The sequence below is a fragment of the Struthio camelus genome, chromosome 2, assembly GCF_040807025.1.
Source record: "Struthio camelus isolate bStrCam1 chromosome 2, bStrCam1.hap1, whole genome shotgun sequence".
NCBI classification, from domain to species: domain Eukaryota; kingdom Metazoa; phylum Chordata; class Aves; order Struthioniformes; family Struthionidae; genus Struthio; species Struthio camelus.
In genome coordinates this window covers 151,053,547-151,072,494 of record NC_090943.1, presented here as the reverse complement: position 1 = coordinate 151,072,494, position 18,948 = coordinate 151,053,547, and the positions used below count along the sequence as shown (strand labels likewise).

At 38.5% G+C, this 18,948-nt stretch overlaps 1 protein-coding gene across 3 annotated transcripts; it reads left to right on the top strand.

The window, feature by feature from the left end:
- Positions 1–193: 193 nt before the first annotated feature.
- Positions 194–14,345, top strand: OSGIN2 (oxidative stress induced growth inhibitor family member 2). Of its 3 annotated transcripts, none has more exons than XM_068933085.1 (6): positions 194–319; positions 3,332–3,486; positions 8,096–8,232; positions 9,732–9,923; positions 10,577–10,668; positions 12,515–14,345. In XM_068933085.1, the coding sequence occupies exons 1-6, from the start codon at positions 276–278 to the stop codon at positions 13,569–13,571; spliced, it is 1,677 nt and encodes a 558-aa protein (XP_068789186.1). In that variant the 5' UTR covers positions 194–275; the 3' UTR covers positions 13,572–14,345. The 3 variants fall into 3 exon arrangements, with proteins under 3 accessions (XP_068789186.1, XP_068789187.1, XP_068789191.1); XM_068933086.1 differs by lacking the exon at positions 194–319 and adding an exon at positions 507–565; XM_068933090.1 differs by lacking the exon at positions 194–319 and adding an exon at positions 874–1,103.
- The last annotated feature ends 4,603 nt before the right edge of the window (positions 14,346–18,948 follow it).

Genomic DNA, 18,948 nt, shown 5'->3' with positions numbered 1-18,948 from the left:
CGCCAGGAGGAGGCGCCGCCGCCGCCGCCGCGGCGTGGCAGCGGGGCTGGGAGGAGGCAGCGGCCGGCGCCCGCCCTGCCGGTGCTGGCGGCGGCTCCTCCTCCCGCGTGTGACCCGCTGCCGCATGTGAGCGCGGAGGAGGGAGGGAGCGACGGAGCCGCGCGGGCCCCAGTGTGGCGGCGGCGGCGGCGGGAGGAGGCGCGGGAGCCGCGGCGCGACGCCCCCCGGCCGCCGCAGCCGCTCCGCAGGGCCCCGCCAGCCCGCCGGCGCCGCCGATGCCCGTGTGGTGCTGCCGCTGCTCCCTGGCTGGTGCCCTCAGGTGAGGCGGCGCGGGGCCGGCGGGCGCAGCGGCTGGGCGGGCGGGCGAGGGCGGCCGGCGCGGAGCGGCCAGGAGCCTGCGCGGCGGCGGGGGGCGGGCCGGGGCGCTGCGGCCTCCGCGGCGCGGGCGGCGGTTGGCCCGCGAGCGCCGAGCGCGGCCGCGGCGCCCCGGGGCTGCGGCGGGGGGCGGCCGGGAGCCCCCCGGCCCGGCCCGGCCCGGCCCGGGCGGCAGCGCGCAGGGCTGCAGGTGAGGGCATGGCGGTTGCCCGCCTCAGCACCGCGCCCGGCGACCTTGGGCAGCGGCGGAGCGCGGTGCGCGCAGCGGGGCGGCGAGAGGGTGTAAATAGCGAGCGGGGCTCGGGGCTGGGCCCGCCCGGCCGAGGGCAGCGGCGTTTGCTGCCCAGTTTCGCTTCAGGGTGCGCGGTGCTGCAGCGCGGGGGGTTCCCGCACCGGCGGGGGTTCCGCTGGTGTTTTACCTTCCCCCCCCCCCAAAAAAAAAAAAAAAACCCACAAATCTGGCGCTGGCAAGTTCGCCCTCTCCGAAGTGCGGACTTCAGACCAGACTTTAAGTGTGAGCAGCGTTGCTTTTGTATAGTGAGCTTTCTGTTCGCTCCCCCGTAGAGAGTCGGTTGGTCTGTTTATTCATTTATTTTGAGAAGTATGCGGAAAATTCTTGGCGGATCTTTCAAAACTACTGACTGAAAAAAGCTTTTATCTAAATAAGCTGCTGTAAATTGAGAGGTCGCATGGAAGAGCTGCCCTGAGCTTTCAGAGGAGTCCTTTACGTACGTGCTGTACTTTTTTTCCTCCTACCGCTTTCTCTCAGGCCAGTTAAAAATAACTGAAAAGCTTTAAAACACAAAAATGGTGATCGGGTTTAAAATACAGTTCTTTGAAGTAACATAATTCTCGGGCTCGTTTAGCATGACCAGCATAAGGCAAACTAAGGAGTAGCTTTGGAAGGGGCTCACCTCTGTGCGCCCTGGCCTTTCCGTAGGACTGGAGCCATATACGTTTTACCAGATCCCCACCGCTGCAAGGCCGTCTGCCAAGCGTGTGGGTTTGGGGGGGAGGTTTTTTTTTTGTTTGCTTTCATATAAAAAGTTCTGCTATTTACTGACTTTCAATTCGGTATTTGTTCTAAGGTTAGAAAGATGATGAAGGTAGCAGACCCGAATATAAGATCTTTCTGGGTTTTGGTATGACAAAGTAAGAACGCGCTGCAGAAACTGCAGGTTGTATGTGGGCATTGCTCTGCAAAATTCAGATTGTGCGCTATATGAGTTTACCAGTTCTGTAATTGGTCGTACACTGTTGAAGTTGTTTTTACTGTTTGAGATTCTTTTACACCTCATAAAAGAAGTCTTGAAATGGTGGTGGTTTTTTTTTTTCCTCCCATCTAGCAGGGAACGATATATTAAAACTGCACTGAAGCATGTGCGCTCTCTTTGACCCTATCTTTAGTAAGACGTAGAATAACATTACCTTAGTTAACTTGGAGCAGAGGCCGGAAGATAATATAGTCTACCTGTACAAACGTGCAAAAAGAGGTGGAAAAAAGCAGTATGCTAATTAGATATCCTATCTCTGCTATCTGCTCACCTTCATCAAACTCTCACTGCTCATATTTTATGCATTTCCATTATCCTGAAGAGCTAATGTGCAGCTGTAATGCAGTCAAATGGTAAGGGAGTAATTTGCAAATTTTATTTCTGTATTTCCTGCACTGTAATAAAAATGAAGTATTTCTTTTCTGAAGTAAAGAAAACCTAAGAAGAGCTTCCCAACCTTTTTAACAAAGAAATAACAGTACCAGTAGGATTATGTTACAGTGCGTGCCAATGTTGTTGTTACTGTCCAGCTATGTCTCTAATTTTACTTTTGACTTACCCATTGAGGAAAGGGTTTTTTTGTTTTGGTTTTTGAAGTTTGTAGTAGAACCGCGAGTATTGTGGGGTTCAGGAATTTACAGTGCTTCTTGAAGGCCATGGGAACTGGATGCATCTTACGCTTTTTGGTCCAACGTAGAAAACAATTTCTGAAATATTAGAATAGCTTTAAGGTGTGTGGATTCTTAGGAAATAAGTGTACTCTGTTTTTAAAGCAAAAAAGGCTTACCTCAGGTGACTAGGGTGTTTTTTATTTAAAAAGTTGTTATTAATTCTTTATTTCAAAGACTTACACTGTCATTGGCATTTATTTTTAGTTTAGTTTTTTTTTTTTTAATTCAGCATTGCCTTTTTAGCTATACAGATAAGCTGTGCGCTCCTTTAATGACCTGGAAAGGCTTCAGAGAAGGCTAACGAATCTACGTAGTCTACTGGTTGCGAAAACGGTCTGTTGTGCAACAGCTGACCTGACTGATGGATGACAATTCCTTCTGTAGACACTTAACAGTGATAAAATAGGTTATGCTTAGCTTGCGTAGGGATCAAATTTTTCTCCGTCTTCCCACCACTGCCGACTTAGGCTGCCTTACTTTTACCTGAACAGAAGTTTCTGACTGTAAAGTCCTCTAGGCTGCTCAGCAAGTAGGAAGGCCTGTGAATGGCTGCTGTTGCATCTTAGCTGCTCAGGCAGCCTTTGGCTGGTGTTATATTAGTTGGCCAGGTAGTTTATCTCTCCTGTTTTGATAAGGACAGTGAGAAACAAATTCTGCTGTGTGTTGTTGATCAAAATAGTATTTGTTATTTGCTATACTTAGTTGGCTTTGTATCCACCAAAATAAGAAGGAGCTGCATCTCTGTGGAGCCATCTGTCCATTTATTATCCTTCTGTAGGCTTTCTTGCGGAAACAGCTTTTTGTTTTTTCTTTTTACTGCTGTTAGAAAAGCTGTACTGAAGAGTAAAATTCTGTGTATTGGATGAGGAGTATCTCCTTTATTCTTGTTTTTGCAAATTCCGTAGCTTTTTAAAATAAAACATCAAAGGCAGCTTTATTTTTGAAGGGGCTCTTCAGATCGTAATTCAACTGTTTCATTTTGGTTTTATCCCCTCTTTCCTTCTTAATTAGAAGTTACAATAGCCCTGAGACTGAAGGACAGCTTTTGAATTCCTTTGTCCAGTATTTTGGTGACAACCTTGGGAGCAAGATTAAAAGAATGCCTTTAATAGAAGAAACTGTTCTGCCTGGGGACCCTCTTCTCACTCTACCTGTAGTAGTAATAGGTGAGTTTTTTCCTTTCGTATTTTTTTTTTAATTCTCTGACGCTGCCTTTACAGATCTGCTGTACAAAGTTATTTATAATTAAATAATATCTGCGTAGCAAATAAGTTTATGAGATTGATATGTTTCTTATGGTTAACAGTAGTACCATTAAATTATGTTCAAAGCCTTGCAGTTGAAGTGTATTGAATTAAAGTTGTGGGTTGACAAAGCTGAACTGCATTTGGCAACAAATAACAAGTCTTAGCAGAAGAACTGTTTTGATTGAGAGTGCCAGGATGATTTGTATTCAGCCAAGATTTTTCAGCAACAGCAGGTCACCAACTCCTTATTGCTGTAGCTTGATGAAAGGTTAAAGGAAAGGTCTTGGGTAAAGGAGGCTTGCAGTGGTCTGGCCCAAAGCTTTTGGGGCTACAGCAAACCAACAGCAAGCAAGCAGAGAGAGATCCAGAGAATGAGGTTTTCAGGAAATATGTTCACAGTAAACCTACACTACTTTGAAATATTGGTGTTTGTGAATACCTATTCTCAAAGCTGTATTCAGTGATAGCTTAAAATAGTGCTCATGTAATATATTAATGTGGATGTGACAGACATGAATCACTTGGTGAATTCTGCATCATAGTTGAACAGCAACAGTTTCCTGGCATTTTTTCAACCTCAGTATAAGTTTGCCATATGGTTAATGACTCAATTTTCACTGTTTAATTTTGTAAATAGGCATTATGCAAATACCTGTGCTCAATACTTACTTTGTCTAGAACTCCTTTCTGTGTGCTCACACCAAACACAGCTGCCTTGACTATTTCTAGTGGAAAACAAATACGTCATCCGAATTGTCTGAATGTTTTTTCCTCAGATACTCTTAGAAATATTTTCTCTCAAATTTTATTTCTCAGATTTTCTTAGAAAAAACTCTCAGGTTGATTTTCTCCATTGACAGCCTATTATCTCTAATTCATGGCTGTCTGAAGAAGCCCTAGAAAGGACCTAAAATGATATAATACTGTAGAAGAAAACAAAAGGAAGTTATCTTCTCCCACTTGCCCCATGTACTACTGTTTTGATCCCTTCTGTGCTGTTCTTTTATATCTGGAGTATCTTGGCGGTCTCCAGTTTCCTGTATTCCATTATGTTAAAACCTTCTTCTTTTAGTTTCCTGGTGCTGCCGCCTTACCGTTTTAATAATCAGAGAAAGATGGTATATATGTATAAGCAGTTGACTTCATGATTGAACATTAGTTTATATTGCCCTTCCTTTAGCTTCACCATTCCATTTTTTCTATATGATTGTCTAATTTATGATTTGATTTTTACTTGGATAGATTGTTCTGCATAGGGTGCTGTGTAACTGTGATAATCTTAGGTAACTTCTGTACTGTACTGTATCTGTTTTTCCCCAAGAAATTGTGAAGAAACAGATAAATTCCATTTGAATGAGTTGGAAATGGAAAATTTCATGCTGGAGTTCTAAATCTAGAGGATGTTCTGTGCTCAACATTTTCATCTTCTGCGCTAGTTTTGGTTGTCACTGGGTAAAGACAGTATGGTCTTAAGTTTTCATCCAAATAACAAGTCTTTAGTTATTTGCTTTAAATTTAGGCACGTAATGCAAAGCTAATTCTGCTGTAATTACTGTTGATCAGAAGCTTCTTCCACTGCTGAAGCAAAATGCTAACTACTTTTTAAGTAGGGCTCTAGGGTTTGGGGATATATTAATTACAAATCTAAAATGTATATAATAGTAGTGTCTAATCTCTCAGTCATGGTGAGAGCCATTATGGGAAGTATTGTGTGTGAATAAAAAGCAAACTCTTCAGGTTTAAACTTCTCATTTTAAAAAGCTCCCCCCCCCCCCCCCCCATGATTTTGTGAGAGAATCATAGTAAAATTTGTTGCATACCTTGCAGCAGAAACTTCATCTTACATATTCTTGAGAGCATTTCTATGAGGGAATTTCTTTTCCCTGGACTGGGCCTGCTTGAAGAACAGGGAATGAGTTTGAACCAGCTGTCTGGATAGTCCTAGGGGAGTGACTAGGGGACTCAGTAATTCACCTTAAAACAATCTTGGCCCTTGCTAGCCTTTGTATTGGCAGCTTTTGTTTTCCAGTTGGTTCTTTTTAGCCTTATCCAGTGGGAATAATCCTTAGCACAGCATTCCTGTATGCTGGTATATGTTTCTTCCCTCCTTTGCAGACTTCCTCACAGGTTACACCACAACATGGAAAAAAAACCCTAGTTATACGTTTGTAAAACAAAACAAACTTTCTTTATTATGCACCGGATATATAATTCTTCCAGAAGTATACAAATTTCTCCCAAATGGAGAGTCATGAGAATGCTCTTGAACTATAGATATGATCAGAGTGTCTTCACAGTTCCATGTGATTTTTAGTATAGGTGGCTTCAATATGTTGCTAAGGTTCTCTCTCACATCCAACTCTATGACATGGCAAGTAGAGGATAAGAGGGGCTTGCATCTGTGGTGAGGTTTAAATTGAAGTGTTACTTGCAATCTCATGCTGACATGTGTTTGTGGGAGGGTAGAACAGTTTAAGAGTGAGAGTAAGGAAGAGTTTTCACTATCTGGAAGTCTCTTTATGATCTTTTTCTTTGGAAATGGAAAAATGGAGATGGAAGTGGTTTGGCACGTGCAGACAGACACAGACAAACAGACAGAGACAGACGCACAGGGTCACAAATACTTAAAGTATTCCTTACAGATTTTTGTTCCAACTTTAAGATCCCAGTGTTGGAGATCCACAATGTCCCTAGGCAGTCTTTTTCCAGTGCTTAGTGGTCCTTGCAGTATACAGTTTTCTTTCAAGCACTTTAATGCTTTTGCCTACATGTATTGGTGCAAAAACTAGGTATTTGATTAGAGAGTCTGCAAGGGACTCGTTGTATAGTCTCATGTAATGGTTCAGATTTTAGGCTTTTGGAAAAACATGCTTATTGAAGACTTCTTTTATCTTAGCAGTCTCAGCTTCTGACAATTTCTGGAGCCCATGCTCGTGGCCAGTCTCTGCCTGCACCGTTGTATGGTATATACTACTGCTTGGGACCAGAGTGAGTGTAACTTGGTGGAGGAGGAAAGAGATGTCCAATGTATGAGAGAGTGGGAATGAACAGGAGGAACAGAATAAAAAATAGTGGCTAGGCAAACCAGGGAATGCAGGACTGGGAAACTGGAAAAGGGAGAGGAGGAGACAGACATCGGAGAAGTAGAATTGGAAACTAGTGATGGAAGTAGTACGTGGGTAGGTTATGGGGGAGTGCGAATGAAGGGCGAACACTGAGATCAAAAGGAGAGTTGAAAGGGCAGGAAGTGAGAATTAACATCCTGGCAATGAACGCTATATAAAAGCCATGAAGAAATTAGTGATTTCATCTTTAGCTCAGAATTTGAATAACATCATGTAGTAAATACCATGTGTGCCACTTTAGATGGAAAACAAAGACAAAATATTGAATAGTGTCTCATTAGGAGAACAGTGTGCTTTTCATTCGGTTAATGAGGAAGGGGAGCTATCGAAACAACAGTACATAGTCACGCATTTACGTTATGTATCATAACACATACTTCTTTTTACTTAGCTTTACCTAACTTTTGCTGTTTGACCTTGCAATATGAATATTCCTTTAATACCTTGAGTATTTGCCTGTTATGAATATGATCCCCTGCTTTGTTTAGTACTAGTAAAAGGAACATAAATATTTACCTGATATTTGTGCTACCTTACAGTAATATTTTTGTCCCATCTATTTCACAGCTTTCAACATTTGAAAAATAGTATATTAAAATTACAATAATTCATATAAATAAACTATAAAATGGTATGAAACAAATGAGGATATAGGAAGATGTTTGCATTGATATTGTTGCTGTTATACTTAGTGATGAACATGGTCTTAAATGAGTTTCTTGTTCTTTAGCACTTACATATTGTATATATTTGTCCTCACTCATTTTTTACATTTCTGTTGTGCTAGGTCTATAGCTTCTCTTTCTGACTTGCGCCATCTTCAGCTTTGTTTCTGTTTGTCTCTTTATTTCTTCCTCTTCTCTTGTGGTCAGTGTAAACAGCATATACTCCTTGTTGTCTTTCTGTTCTGTTTTACAGTACCCAATGTAAGTGAGAACACAAAGCTGTAAGATGGTAAAACTATTCAGATATCGGTGGTTGACAGGTAGACCAAATGTTATCCATTGGATCCTTTCCATACAACAGTAGTGAATTTGGCATACTAAACTATGAAAAAAATTTTAATGAGTTGTGTTCCATGATGCAAAGTCCTATGACTTTGTTTCCCTGTATTGCATTTTTTTGGGTAGTGTAAACAAAAAATAATTATTTTAAAGATTGATTTAAATATTATGTTTGTACGTGTACTTTTAAACTAATTTCTTGTTACATGAAAAAGATGCAGCTGAGCTTATTTGGAGGAACTTCCTAGTGGCAGACTTTGTTTTACGGCAAAGATTATAAGCTTCTTCAGTATAATGTGATACCATCCTTATATATTACTGTATAATTTTGTTGCTGCTTATTTGATGACATACAAAATTTAGCTTACTGGCATTTTTATTAATTTCCTTCTTTAATAGGAAATGGACCTTCAGGAATTTGTCTTTCTTACCTGCTGTCTGGATACAGGCCATATTTGTCTCCTGAAGCTATACATCCGAACCCCATTCTGCATACTAAATTAGAAGAAGCCCGACATCTTTCTATTGTTGATCAAGTAAGCTTTTGTTACCATCTTATCCAGATCCTTTCCTTCTACAAACTAGGTTATGAAGCAGTAGGCTTTCTTTTATGATCCTGTTTAAAATGCTTTTGTAACTTGCCTAAAAGTAGTGCCATAGTGCCATGCACAAAAAAGGTCTTAACTTTCGTGACACACAACGAATTAAGACCACATTAACACTCAGTAACTGAGTGGCCTCAGGCAATTAGCTTTATTTCTTGACTTCATTTTTCTTACCTGTAAAATAAAGGTCAGTATATACCTTCCTCAACAGCTGTTAACAAATCTATATATTTCAGGTGAAAAGCAATGCATTTTAGGAACTGTTTATCCCCAAAATAACATATATTATCGTGGAGAACTAATGCATTTGTCTAGTCCTATTTGTAGTGCATTACCAAGTTATTTGTTTCTCTGTTAATTTAAGTGGAATCAACTGGCTATCACTAGACAAGGGCTGTTTTTTACAGTCTGCCCTTTGTCATATCCTTATTACTTGCCAAAACTGTCTAAGGCAGCACTTAGTTTTTCAGGGAGTAGCTGATAAAAGGGATTTCAGCTTTCACATGCTGGAGTGTTTGGGCACTATCATTAAGGACTGAAGAACGCATGCTACTAACGTGTTTGAAGTACACATACTTCAAGTTAAAATATTCCTAAATAATATAGTTCTTACTGGGACTCAATTTTCAATAACACTAGAGATGTATGCTGTTCAGAAAAGAAAAATGAGTTGCTTTACAGATCTACATCATTCACTGTTTGTGTTGTAGTCACAGTGGCTCTTGTGCTGTTTGTTATCCTTGTATATATCCAATTTTTCTGTCCTGTTTGAATAGTTAAATCTCCTCCATTATTTTTCTCCTCACTTCTCCTTTTGTTTGCCATGTTGTTGTTTTCTGCTTGTCCCACTGTGTTCCTGAACGATTACTGACAGTGCTGCCGTTAACTGTATTGTGTGTGTGAACTCTAATTTGCTTAGACTACAAGCACGCATATATATGCATAGTGGAAAAGTATGAGTCTTTGGCTGTGTGTGGTGGGGGGTTTTTTATTTGTTTGGTTTTTGTTTTTTCTACCGTGCTGTTTGCATAAGATGTTGACCTTAAGTCTCAAGTCTTATTCTTGGGCAGGAGAGTAAGTTGCTGTAGTTTTTGGCTACAGACACTTCATGTACTTCTTCCCCACCTATCCTCCGTGAGCCTTTTGCCAATTTGGGAGGCTAAACTATCTTGTTTTTGTCAGCAAAACTTGGCCTCGTGGCTTCCATATTCTCTTCAAGTATTTGTCATTGCATTGTTGTAGAAATACTGAATCATGAATTATTTCTAAAAAAAATGTTGAGTGCATCTCTTCATTAAATATTTATCTGTATTTAAACTTCAGCTTAGCTAATTCTCTGCTTCTTGTTGAAGTTCATCCTCTATACATCAGAATAATATCATGTGTAGTAAAAGTTTTATGACTCTGAAAAACTTTCTTTCATACTGTAGGATCTAGAGTACTTGTCGGAAGGCCTTGAAGGACGCTCTTCAAATCCAGTTGCAGTGCTTTTTGATACATTGCTTCATCCCGATGCTGACTTTGGATATGACTACCCACCAATTTTGCACTGGAAGCTAGAACAGCATCATTATATTCCCCACATAGTGCTTGGTAAAGGACCGCCTGGTGGGGCTTGGCATGTGAGTAAATTCTTCATGTCACTTATAGAGTAACTTTAAAATTTTGTAGTGTTGGGGGTTTCTTGCTATCTAAGGACGATTGTTTAGATAGTAACGGCTGTTGGAGTTCCAGCTGTTCAGCTTACCATTAAGCCCAAATGTGTTAGAGAGACAAAAAAGGAAGGGAAAAAATTTGCCCTTAATTTTGGAATTTGTGACCATAACTGCTGTCTTGCATGTTTTTTTTTTTTTTTCCCCATTGGTTTAAATATTGAAGTGTATTTTCTGTGACTTTTTCTCCTATCTTTGCATTATTTCCAGGTGCTGTTAAACTAAGTCTTGAACGTTAGTGTTCCTATCCCACTGGTTTAACCACTTTCTTGTGTCTAGTTTGGTGTTTTCAATAACTTGCTGTTATGTGCCTTTTCTCTTGTTCTCTCTTCACCTTCTGCTTTTCTCCAGTAACTTTATTAGATCATGTAGTTAGTAATTAAAATAGTATCTAACTATAATATGAAGTGCTGAGGAAACAGATTTTCACATAATAGTCACATATTGTTATATTCTAGTATTTTATTGCTCTAAATGAGTACAATGAGAACAACTTCTCCATGTTTTACATAAATGTATCTCTTTGAAATCTATCTGGTTACACATCTTGTTTTTCACCATAGTCTATGGAAGGCTCTATGTTAACAATCAGTTTTGGAGACTGGATGGAGTTGCCTGGACTTGCGTTTAAAGAGTGGGCAGCAAACGCACGCAGGTAAAATATTACTTATCATATTTGAAAAATATGTAGTTGCTGTAAGAATCCAGATATCATTATTTTAAAAACTGGAAAACAGCCTTATTGTTTACAGGAATGCCTCTGGCTTTGTTTAATAAGTTGCCTGATGGCACTGGAAATGTTTCTGGCCTGTGCACTCTGGTGGAAGAAAATGGACAATGGCTGGCCAGAATAATGTATTTTGAGTGTATCAAAAGCACCCATAAAGCAGTACCATGCTTACAAGTGGCGTTTCTCAAAGCAGTGCTGTTACTATAAACAGTGTTGATCAGAGTTGAGGGAAGATTGAGGGAGGAATTTAAAATCGGCAGAAGTACTGTAAGTTCCTCCTTCAACTTGGACATCGTTTATTTAATTTGCTATGCATGCTAGCAGTATATTTCAGCATTTGCTTTATAGACAAACACGGCTACATCTAAAAATATTTTTATATACGGATTTTAATTTTAAGAAAATAATTCAGTGTTTTAAAAGGCCAATGTGATGACACAGGAACTCGGGCACTCTAGGTAAATTTCTTCTAAAATCTGAATAGTCCTAACTTTATTCCATCAAAATTAAAGGAAATTGTTTTTTTGCTATCTGTGGTAAGAACTAAAGGAACAGAATTAAATTAGAGGTGTATCTTCAAGAGCAGACTGTTGCTTCTTTTAATGCAACACTTGCAGGAAAGAAATTGTACCTTTGTTCTTTAATCACTTTCTTAGATAACCACAGTAATCTTGCCTCCTTATTAACTTAAATCCTATAAGCTTCTTATTTTCTGAGGCTAATTTGTTTATATTTTAAATTTCAACAATACTAAAAACAAAAATGCTGACCCGTTTTACTACGGTTAAACGAGCATATTTAAAAGTATTGATGGCACTTGAAAACTTGTAGTCGTGTAAAATAGTTTCATGAATTTCCTTATAACAGGTCATGATTATCCTCCTCAATAAACATCTCACAGGGTTTTCAGAGTAGTAAGCTGAACATTTACAATTACATATGCTATTATCTTGTTAATCTGTGAGTAGCTTGGCCTCTTGTAAATGTGCTCTTTAAAAATAATTTAGTGGCAACCCTGATGTTCAGTACTAGTGTTTCTTTTGGCTTCCTTCTAGAGTTCACTTTAAAAGGTGCAGCAGCAAAATTCATACAGTTGTTGAGAATAACTTTGTTTTCAACTTATTTTTTTTAGTAAATTATAAGGTAACAAACATAATGAGAACGGCAGAGATGTAATACCAGATCAAAGTGAAAGAATTTTTTCTATTAAGTATTCAAACATTTAATCCTATTTATATATTCACTTTAAGATTCTATATAACATTTGCTTTTTAATTTCTGTGAGACTTAAAGTTTTGTGATATGGAACTATTGATTTTGATACCTGCTGAACTTAGATTTAAAACTCAAGGGATGTCTGAGTAAAGTGTTCTTTGTTGTACTGGGCAAGTAATGTAGCAAACGTAGAGTTTCTGAGTTGACACTTAAAAGTTACTGTGCTATTTAATTACTTTATCCTAAGTAGGGGTATTCTCACTGAGTCCAGTTTTTCTAGTATTGTGTTGCTGACTGTAATGAGGTTAAACTGGCTTTGTAAAATCCCTCCATACGGAGCTGTTATCCAGCTGTGGTACTGTAGAACATTTTTATGCTTCTTTTGCTTGTCACTTTAGCACTTTAAAGTTTTTCTGTCTTAGCATTGTAAAGCTTGTTAGTTACACTGAGCAGCGTCAGGCTTCTGAAATGTGACAGTCATATAGTTTGTGAAGTGTGATGTTCAAACTAGCAGTACGGTCTAAATATTAACTGAAACCTTTCAATTTTCTTTTAGAAACATAAAGAGTGACCGAGTAATGCCAGAGGAAATAGCTTGTTACTATAAACACTACGTTAAAGTAATGGGCCTCCAAAAGAATTTCAGAGATAATGTTTACATAACATCAGTATCCAGACTTTATCGAGGATCGGATGATGAAGATGAAAGTCAGCTACATGAAAATATTTCAACGCAGCATTTGCAAATGGAAATGGAAGATGGACAGAAATCACTAGTTAAGAGAAACTGGGAAGTCAGAGGTTATCAGAGGGCAACAGATGGTTCTCATGTGCCCTTCTGCCTCTTTGCTGAGAACGTGGCTCTTGCAACTGGAACCTTTGATTCTCCTGGCCGACTACAAGTTGAGGGAGAAGACTTTCCTTTTGTGCTTCATTCCATGTCTGACTTTGGGGCTGCTATAAGCAAAGGCAAATTACGTGGGAAAGCAGACCCTGTATTAATTGTGGGTGCTGGACTTACAGCAGCTGATGCAGTACTGTGTGCCTACAACAACAACATCCCAGTAATCCATGTGTTTCGTAGAAGAGTTACTGATACAAGTCTAATTTTCAAACAGTTACCTAAAACGCTTTATCCTGAATACCACAAAGTCTATCATATGATGTGTACTCAGTCACATACTGTAGATTCTAGTCTACGTTCTGCTTACACTAGTTTCCCTGAACACAACGTACTGTCCTTCAAGCCTGAAATGAAATGTGTTCTTCAGAGCGCCTCTGGACTGAAGAAAATTTTGAAGTTTTCTGTAGCCTTAGTTCTGATAGGTTCTCACCCAAATCTTTTCTTTCTAAAGGACCAAGGACATGGCATAGGGCATCACTCAAATCAGCCAATCACATGCAAGGGGAATCCTATTGAGATTGATCCATATACTTACGAGTGCACTAAAGAAGCTAACCTCTTTGCTTTAGGTCCTCTGGTTGGAGACAATTTTGTACGGTTTTTGAAAGGAGGTGCATTGGGCATTACACGATGTTTGGCAATAAGACAAAAGAAGAAACATGAACTGATTGAAAGCAGGGATGGAGGAGGTGATGATGGGGTACCTTAAGTGAGACATTAGAAACTGTCACATACGGAATTACAGATGTAGTCTAACAGTCCTCACAACAAAAGTCATTAGCAGTCACATTTTTGTTATGTACAAGTAACCTGCACTTGTATTGCTTGGTAAAGGATGCTGTTACTACAATGCTTCACCTTTTCAAAATACAAAAATTGGTCTGCTATTGCAACTGATCTTTACTCAACTGGAATGGCTTCCAGATAAAACAGAAAATGAGACTAACTTTTATTGACCTGCCTGTCGTCTCTTGCTCAGCTAAAAGAGCATACTCCCTCTGGGAAAAACAATGCCTGCCAGAGTGGCTTTACGTTTTAGTGTCAAACTCCACACAATTTTCTTATCTTGAAATTCAGCTAACTTCTATCTAACTTCAGAAGGCTCTTTAAGTATAAAATGTGTCTTGGTCCCAAAGAAAATTTAGAGCCTTCTGTCTGAAACAAGGATTTTATTTATTTGCCATAGTAATGCAGTAATACTTTGAGCAGTTAGTCAATGGTCTTTAGTATAAGGAGGATTTCTGTAAGCAGAGGCATGTTACTCAACAGTTATAAATCATTCTACTTGATAATTGGAATAAAAGAATGAGCTTTCCCCTTTAATGCATGATTTGACAATCCACTAATGGTTTTTTCAATGGTATGTCAAGAGTTGGGTAAGTGCAGAGAGACCATAACAGGAGATGTGCTCCCCTGCAGTGATATGTACATTCTGAGAATACTGATTAACGTAAACAATAAAGTGCTGATGTAAGTGCTCTTATTACAGTGTCAATATACTGAATATCCAGTGTTCTACGGAAAAAAATGTTGGAAAGACAAGTACAAAAATACTTATAAGCAATCTTTTCAGCTCATAATTTAGGAAGACTGAAGGAGACCACCTGACTGATAAACGATAGATATTCTCATCTTCCATTTGACCAAGCATTGGTTATTTCTGCTTTTTTTTCTAGAGCAAGATATAACATTAAAACTAGATTAGTTTGCAGTTTTTGAGACATTATGAAAGAGGATTGAATCTTACAACCAGCTTAAGAAAAACAACGTAGTTCCTATAAAATCTTTTATGGCTTGTGATAACAGAAAAACTTAACTTGTACCTACCTCTGAACTTGAGCTTGAGTTTCACATTTTTGCTCCGTAAGGTAAGATCTGGGATTCATTTGCTGGGTTTAAGCATAGTTTATTTATCTAAACATACTGTAGGATTACTCACTGTAGTGAGGTAAGCAACACCTGATTAGGAAGCGGTTAGGGTATCTTTTAGAACTCTCAGTGGATAAGTGCTTGGTTTTGATTGATTCACTACCAAACACTTTAATTTAGTGTGAAGGAATAGATGTTATCCAATTAAATTCTGTGTTTGGTTTTTTTTTGTTGTTGTTGTTGTTGCTGGAGAATGTCATGTTAGATTAAGGTATTGTATTTGCATGATTAAAATCTCCGTATTAGACCTTGAGCAGATTATAAAAAGGAAATTAGGCTTAGGCTTAGACTTTGTGAAACTGCTAGTGCATGCTGGTATCCCAGCTGTCTAACGTTCGTAATTTGTAGAGATACCTTTATGCTGTACCTGTCTCTTTCTGTGCCAACTGCAGGTTTTTAAGCATCTCAGTATGTTACTTAGACTTTGGACGTACAAGTTAGAGGTGGAAAGCTAAAGGGTTAAAATGACATCATTTGCAGTGGAAGTCCAAAGCTTTCATTTCTTTCTCATGTATGAATGGATAAAATTACTTATAATTAGTTTAGAGCCAACTTAATTGCACAAATATAAATGGCAATTTTTATATTATGCATTGCCTACGTGGTTTGAATTGAACCATGCATTGTCAATAAGAAAGATGTTAACTTTTTATAGTTAGTGGTATTTGAGGTGATCTTAATTATGCTGAGCTCTAGACTTACACCATCTCAGCTCAGTTACGAAGTAAATAATTTGCCTTTTTTAGCAGAAACAGTGTGTATATATAAATCTAACTTCAACCTGTGATGCATAATAATTTTAATTGAGAATTAGTGTCACATATGATCATAAAACTTCATTGCAATTACTGTATTGGGAATACGTCTGCACTGAGATTAAACTCCTTCATTTTTGTGTCAATATAAATGTCTGAACACAACATGCCATTCCAGTTTTATAGTATTTTTGTGTGTCACATCAAACTTCTAAAAAGCCAACAAAACAAAGGAAAACAAAGGAAAAAATTTGCTGAAACACTTCCCCCCCCCCCCCCCACAAAAAGCAGAGCTCAAAACAACCAAACCTCCATCCTTAGCTGCTGCAACTACTTACACACCATATAGTCACTGTGATGACAAATTTGTAGCAGAGGGGGGTTGTTTTGGGTTTTTTTTTTTTCCTATTCATTATAGTGGTTCTTTTACTGCAGCATTACTGCACCTTGAGTTTTAACTGATTTTTTTTTTCCTTCTACCATTCTTGCCAGCATGTTTGTAAGACAAAATTCTGATATGAGACGAGTTAGTTAGACAGAGCCATGTTCCCAGTTAAGCTGCCAATATAAAAATAATTTTTTAAAGTGAAGTTATACTGAAAAATTGTCCTTTTTCTTCTAGGAGTTGCTAGCTCTAAAGTTGCAGCTGGATTTTCTGACTTGTGGGTTTCTCATCTTCTTCACCTTCTGAGGGTTTTTTTCTCTCATCCTAGGTATTTTGAGAGCATAAAATTTTTATAAATTAGTAATTCAGTTAAAGCTATCCTAAATAATCTGAAGTATTATATAATAGTTATTACATTTATTATATATTAGATGCTGGCACTGAATAGTTGTTTTTGGAAATGCTTTGTTTCTCAGGTTTCAAAAAATACCATTTTGAATTTCCTTTAGGTTATATTTGTTCTCAAAAGGGAAACTGCTTCCTTCAGCTCATCTTTCAGTGAGAAAAATTTTGGTATAAGTCAATTGATTTTTACGTTCAAAAACAATGATTGCTGCTTAAGCTGCATTAATGATACACAGGCAAGAAAAATACAATTTTAAAGGAGTTGTATTTGGATTTCTAGAATTTTTAATACTATGTTAACCATAGTGTGTATCTTGTAATAGAGTAATGGGAAAATGTCTTTCATAGTTGGTTTTGGTTCTTTTTTTTAATGTTGACTCTATCTCCTAACCATATTATTGCTAAGATTATTTTAATGAGTCTCCAACTCTGTTGAATAGCGACTGAGCTTTGTTGTAGTTAGATCTCCCTAACAATCTGTCTAGTGTGTGATTATTTAACAATGGGCACTTTTTAAAGAAGGCACCTGACTGTGCAGTAATAACCAAAATAAGCTCCGTACTGTTTTCCATTAGATGATTGACTTCTCCTTAAAATGTTTTGAACAAAACAGCGGCTAAGATTTTTACTCTAGTGAGAAAATGCAGAAATCCTTTCTGCATCATAGGCTAAATCCGCAAAGAAATTTGTAACAACAAACAAGTCGAGAACAAAAACTTGTTTGTCTCTTAGGAAATGGCATTGCCCTGAGCTGAAATCCTGGGCTTGCTAGAGAATATATGGAAAGAGTTAGCATCGAAACAGTGCTTATACACTGAGTAAGGGACGTTGAAGTGCACCTTGCAGTTTTAGGTCCCTTGTCCTCAACTCTTAGGGAGTTTTTAAACAAAAAAAAAAAAAAAAAAAAGAATTCTATAGGGTGATGGCTGCATAACGAAAAATACTAATCCTATAGGCTGTAGCTTCTTTCTGTAGCAGCTCAAGAGCTGTGAAAAAGAAGGCTAGACCTGGAAACCTAGAGTGTTTGTCCAAAGCTGGAGGAAATTAAATTAAGAACCAAGCTTTGAGGCAGGCTTGATTTGCACAAAGAGCCGTTAAGCCAGTTGAAGGAAAGAAAAGGAATTATCTATTGAAAGCAAGCTTTCATGAAGTAAAAGGGTGTAGAGTTTGCCAACTTCTGCTCGGTCATCGCTGATCTCATACAGGTGATGACCAGTGAGGACTGCCAGGAGGAGAGCAGAAATGAATGAGCAATAGTACCTGCAGAGCTGTAGGTGCTGAAATGAATCACTGCAGTGTTTCTAGGCTGAGTTTGGTCTCTCCTCCTCTTCTGTCGAGATCCACATACTGTAACTTTGGATTCATTCTCTGTGCTGGATTTGTTAGTCTGATGTGTTGCCTTTTTTTTTAATAAGGTATGAAATGGAGTTACACTGAAGTGCAACACAGGCCCATGAATTAGTAGTAATTGCATTTGCTCCAGAAGCAGTATAACTGGATTAATAAGATGGTGTGCTGACAGATGAGGCTTCGCTGGTTTGGTACAATACCGTGTTTTCCACTTCTGAGAAACAAAATTGGTATTTTCACATAATAATGGAATCTGTGCTGTAACAGTGCTGGCTCAGAAGCATTTCTACACTGTGCAACAGGAAGCACAGCTATGCCTTAAAGGCTGCTGATTATTCGATTTTATTATCTTCTATACAGTAATAATTTCATTTTGAAAAAGTTACAGAAAAAAATGCTAAAGGTTTATACTATATATTCTAATTTAGATAATACTTTATAGTTCTGTCGTCATATTGGATTATTTTTTAAGGTGAGAGTAAGATTGAAGCACAGTACTTCAGCTGGTATGAGTTATGGTTGTTTTGGTTTTGTTTTTTTCCTCCTGCATCTTGGAAGAAAGCATATGTTTTGCTTTAAATAGCTATGATACCTGATATTATTTAGCAGAAACAGGGAACTGTGAAATGCCCTTTGACAGAGAAAGGAAGGCTTTAGTGATATTAGGGATACAAAGTTGAAGGTAGGATTCTGAATTATAAATAGATACTTTTCTGAAAAAGACAACACTGTCTTTTGTGGAATGTGGTACATTTAGGGAGTTTGGACCTAGCTAATCTTTGAAGCTTGAATTACACTAGGAATTTTGAGGCCAGGGATGAATTTGGCATAAGGCACAAAATTAAGGATTATGGCACAAAACAAGTGTTTCAGTATAATTTTGTAATTGTAGTGAGGCTAAGCACTCTCTTAACAGTGGCTTTGTGTGTGCAGACACTATGTAACATTTCTGCTCTGGGGCTTTTCAGTTTATTAGCCTTACATTAAGCTTGTTCACATACTAGATGATTTTCTAGCAATGATAATTTTATAATTAATATAGGCCATACTAAGTCTGACTCTTAACCCAGCAATCATTAGTAATCATCAAAACACAGAAAAAATATATTTCATACTCAGCTCTCCTATACTTTTGAAACAATTAATTCTAGAGACTAAGTTCATACAAATTGCATTTTTTCCCCTCCATCTCTATGTTCTGAGATCACTGACGATGGGTAGGTATCAACCTACCCTGCCTTCAGTAAGCTAAAATTCAGCTT

Bases quoted from the DNA above. Each gene is read 5' to 3' on its own strand.
- OSGIN2 (XM_068933085.1), top strand. From the start codon at position 276: ATGCCCGTGTGGTGCTGCCGCTGCTCCCTGGCTGGTGCCCTCAG. The intron at 3,487-8,095 runs GTGAGTTTTTTC...CTTCTTTAATAG, and splicing joins TCTACCTGTAGTAGTAATAG to GAAATGGACCTTCAGGAATT. The intron at 10,669-12,514 runs GTAAAATATTAC...ATTTTCTTTTAG, and splicing joins TGGGCAGCAAACGCACGCAG to AAACATAAAGAGTGACCGAG.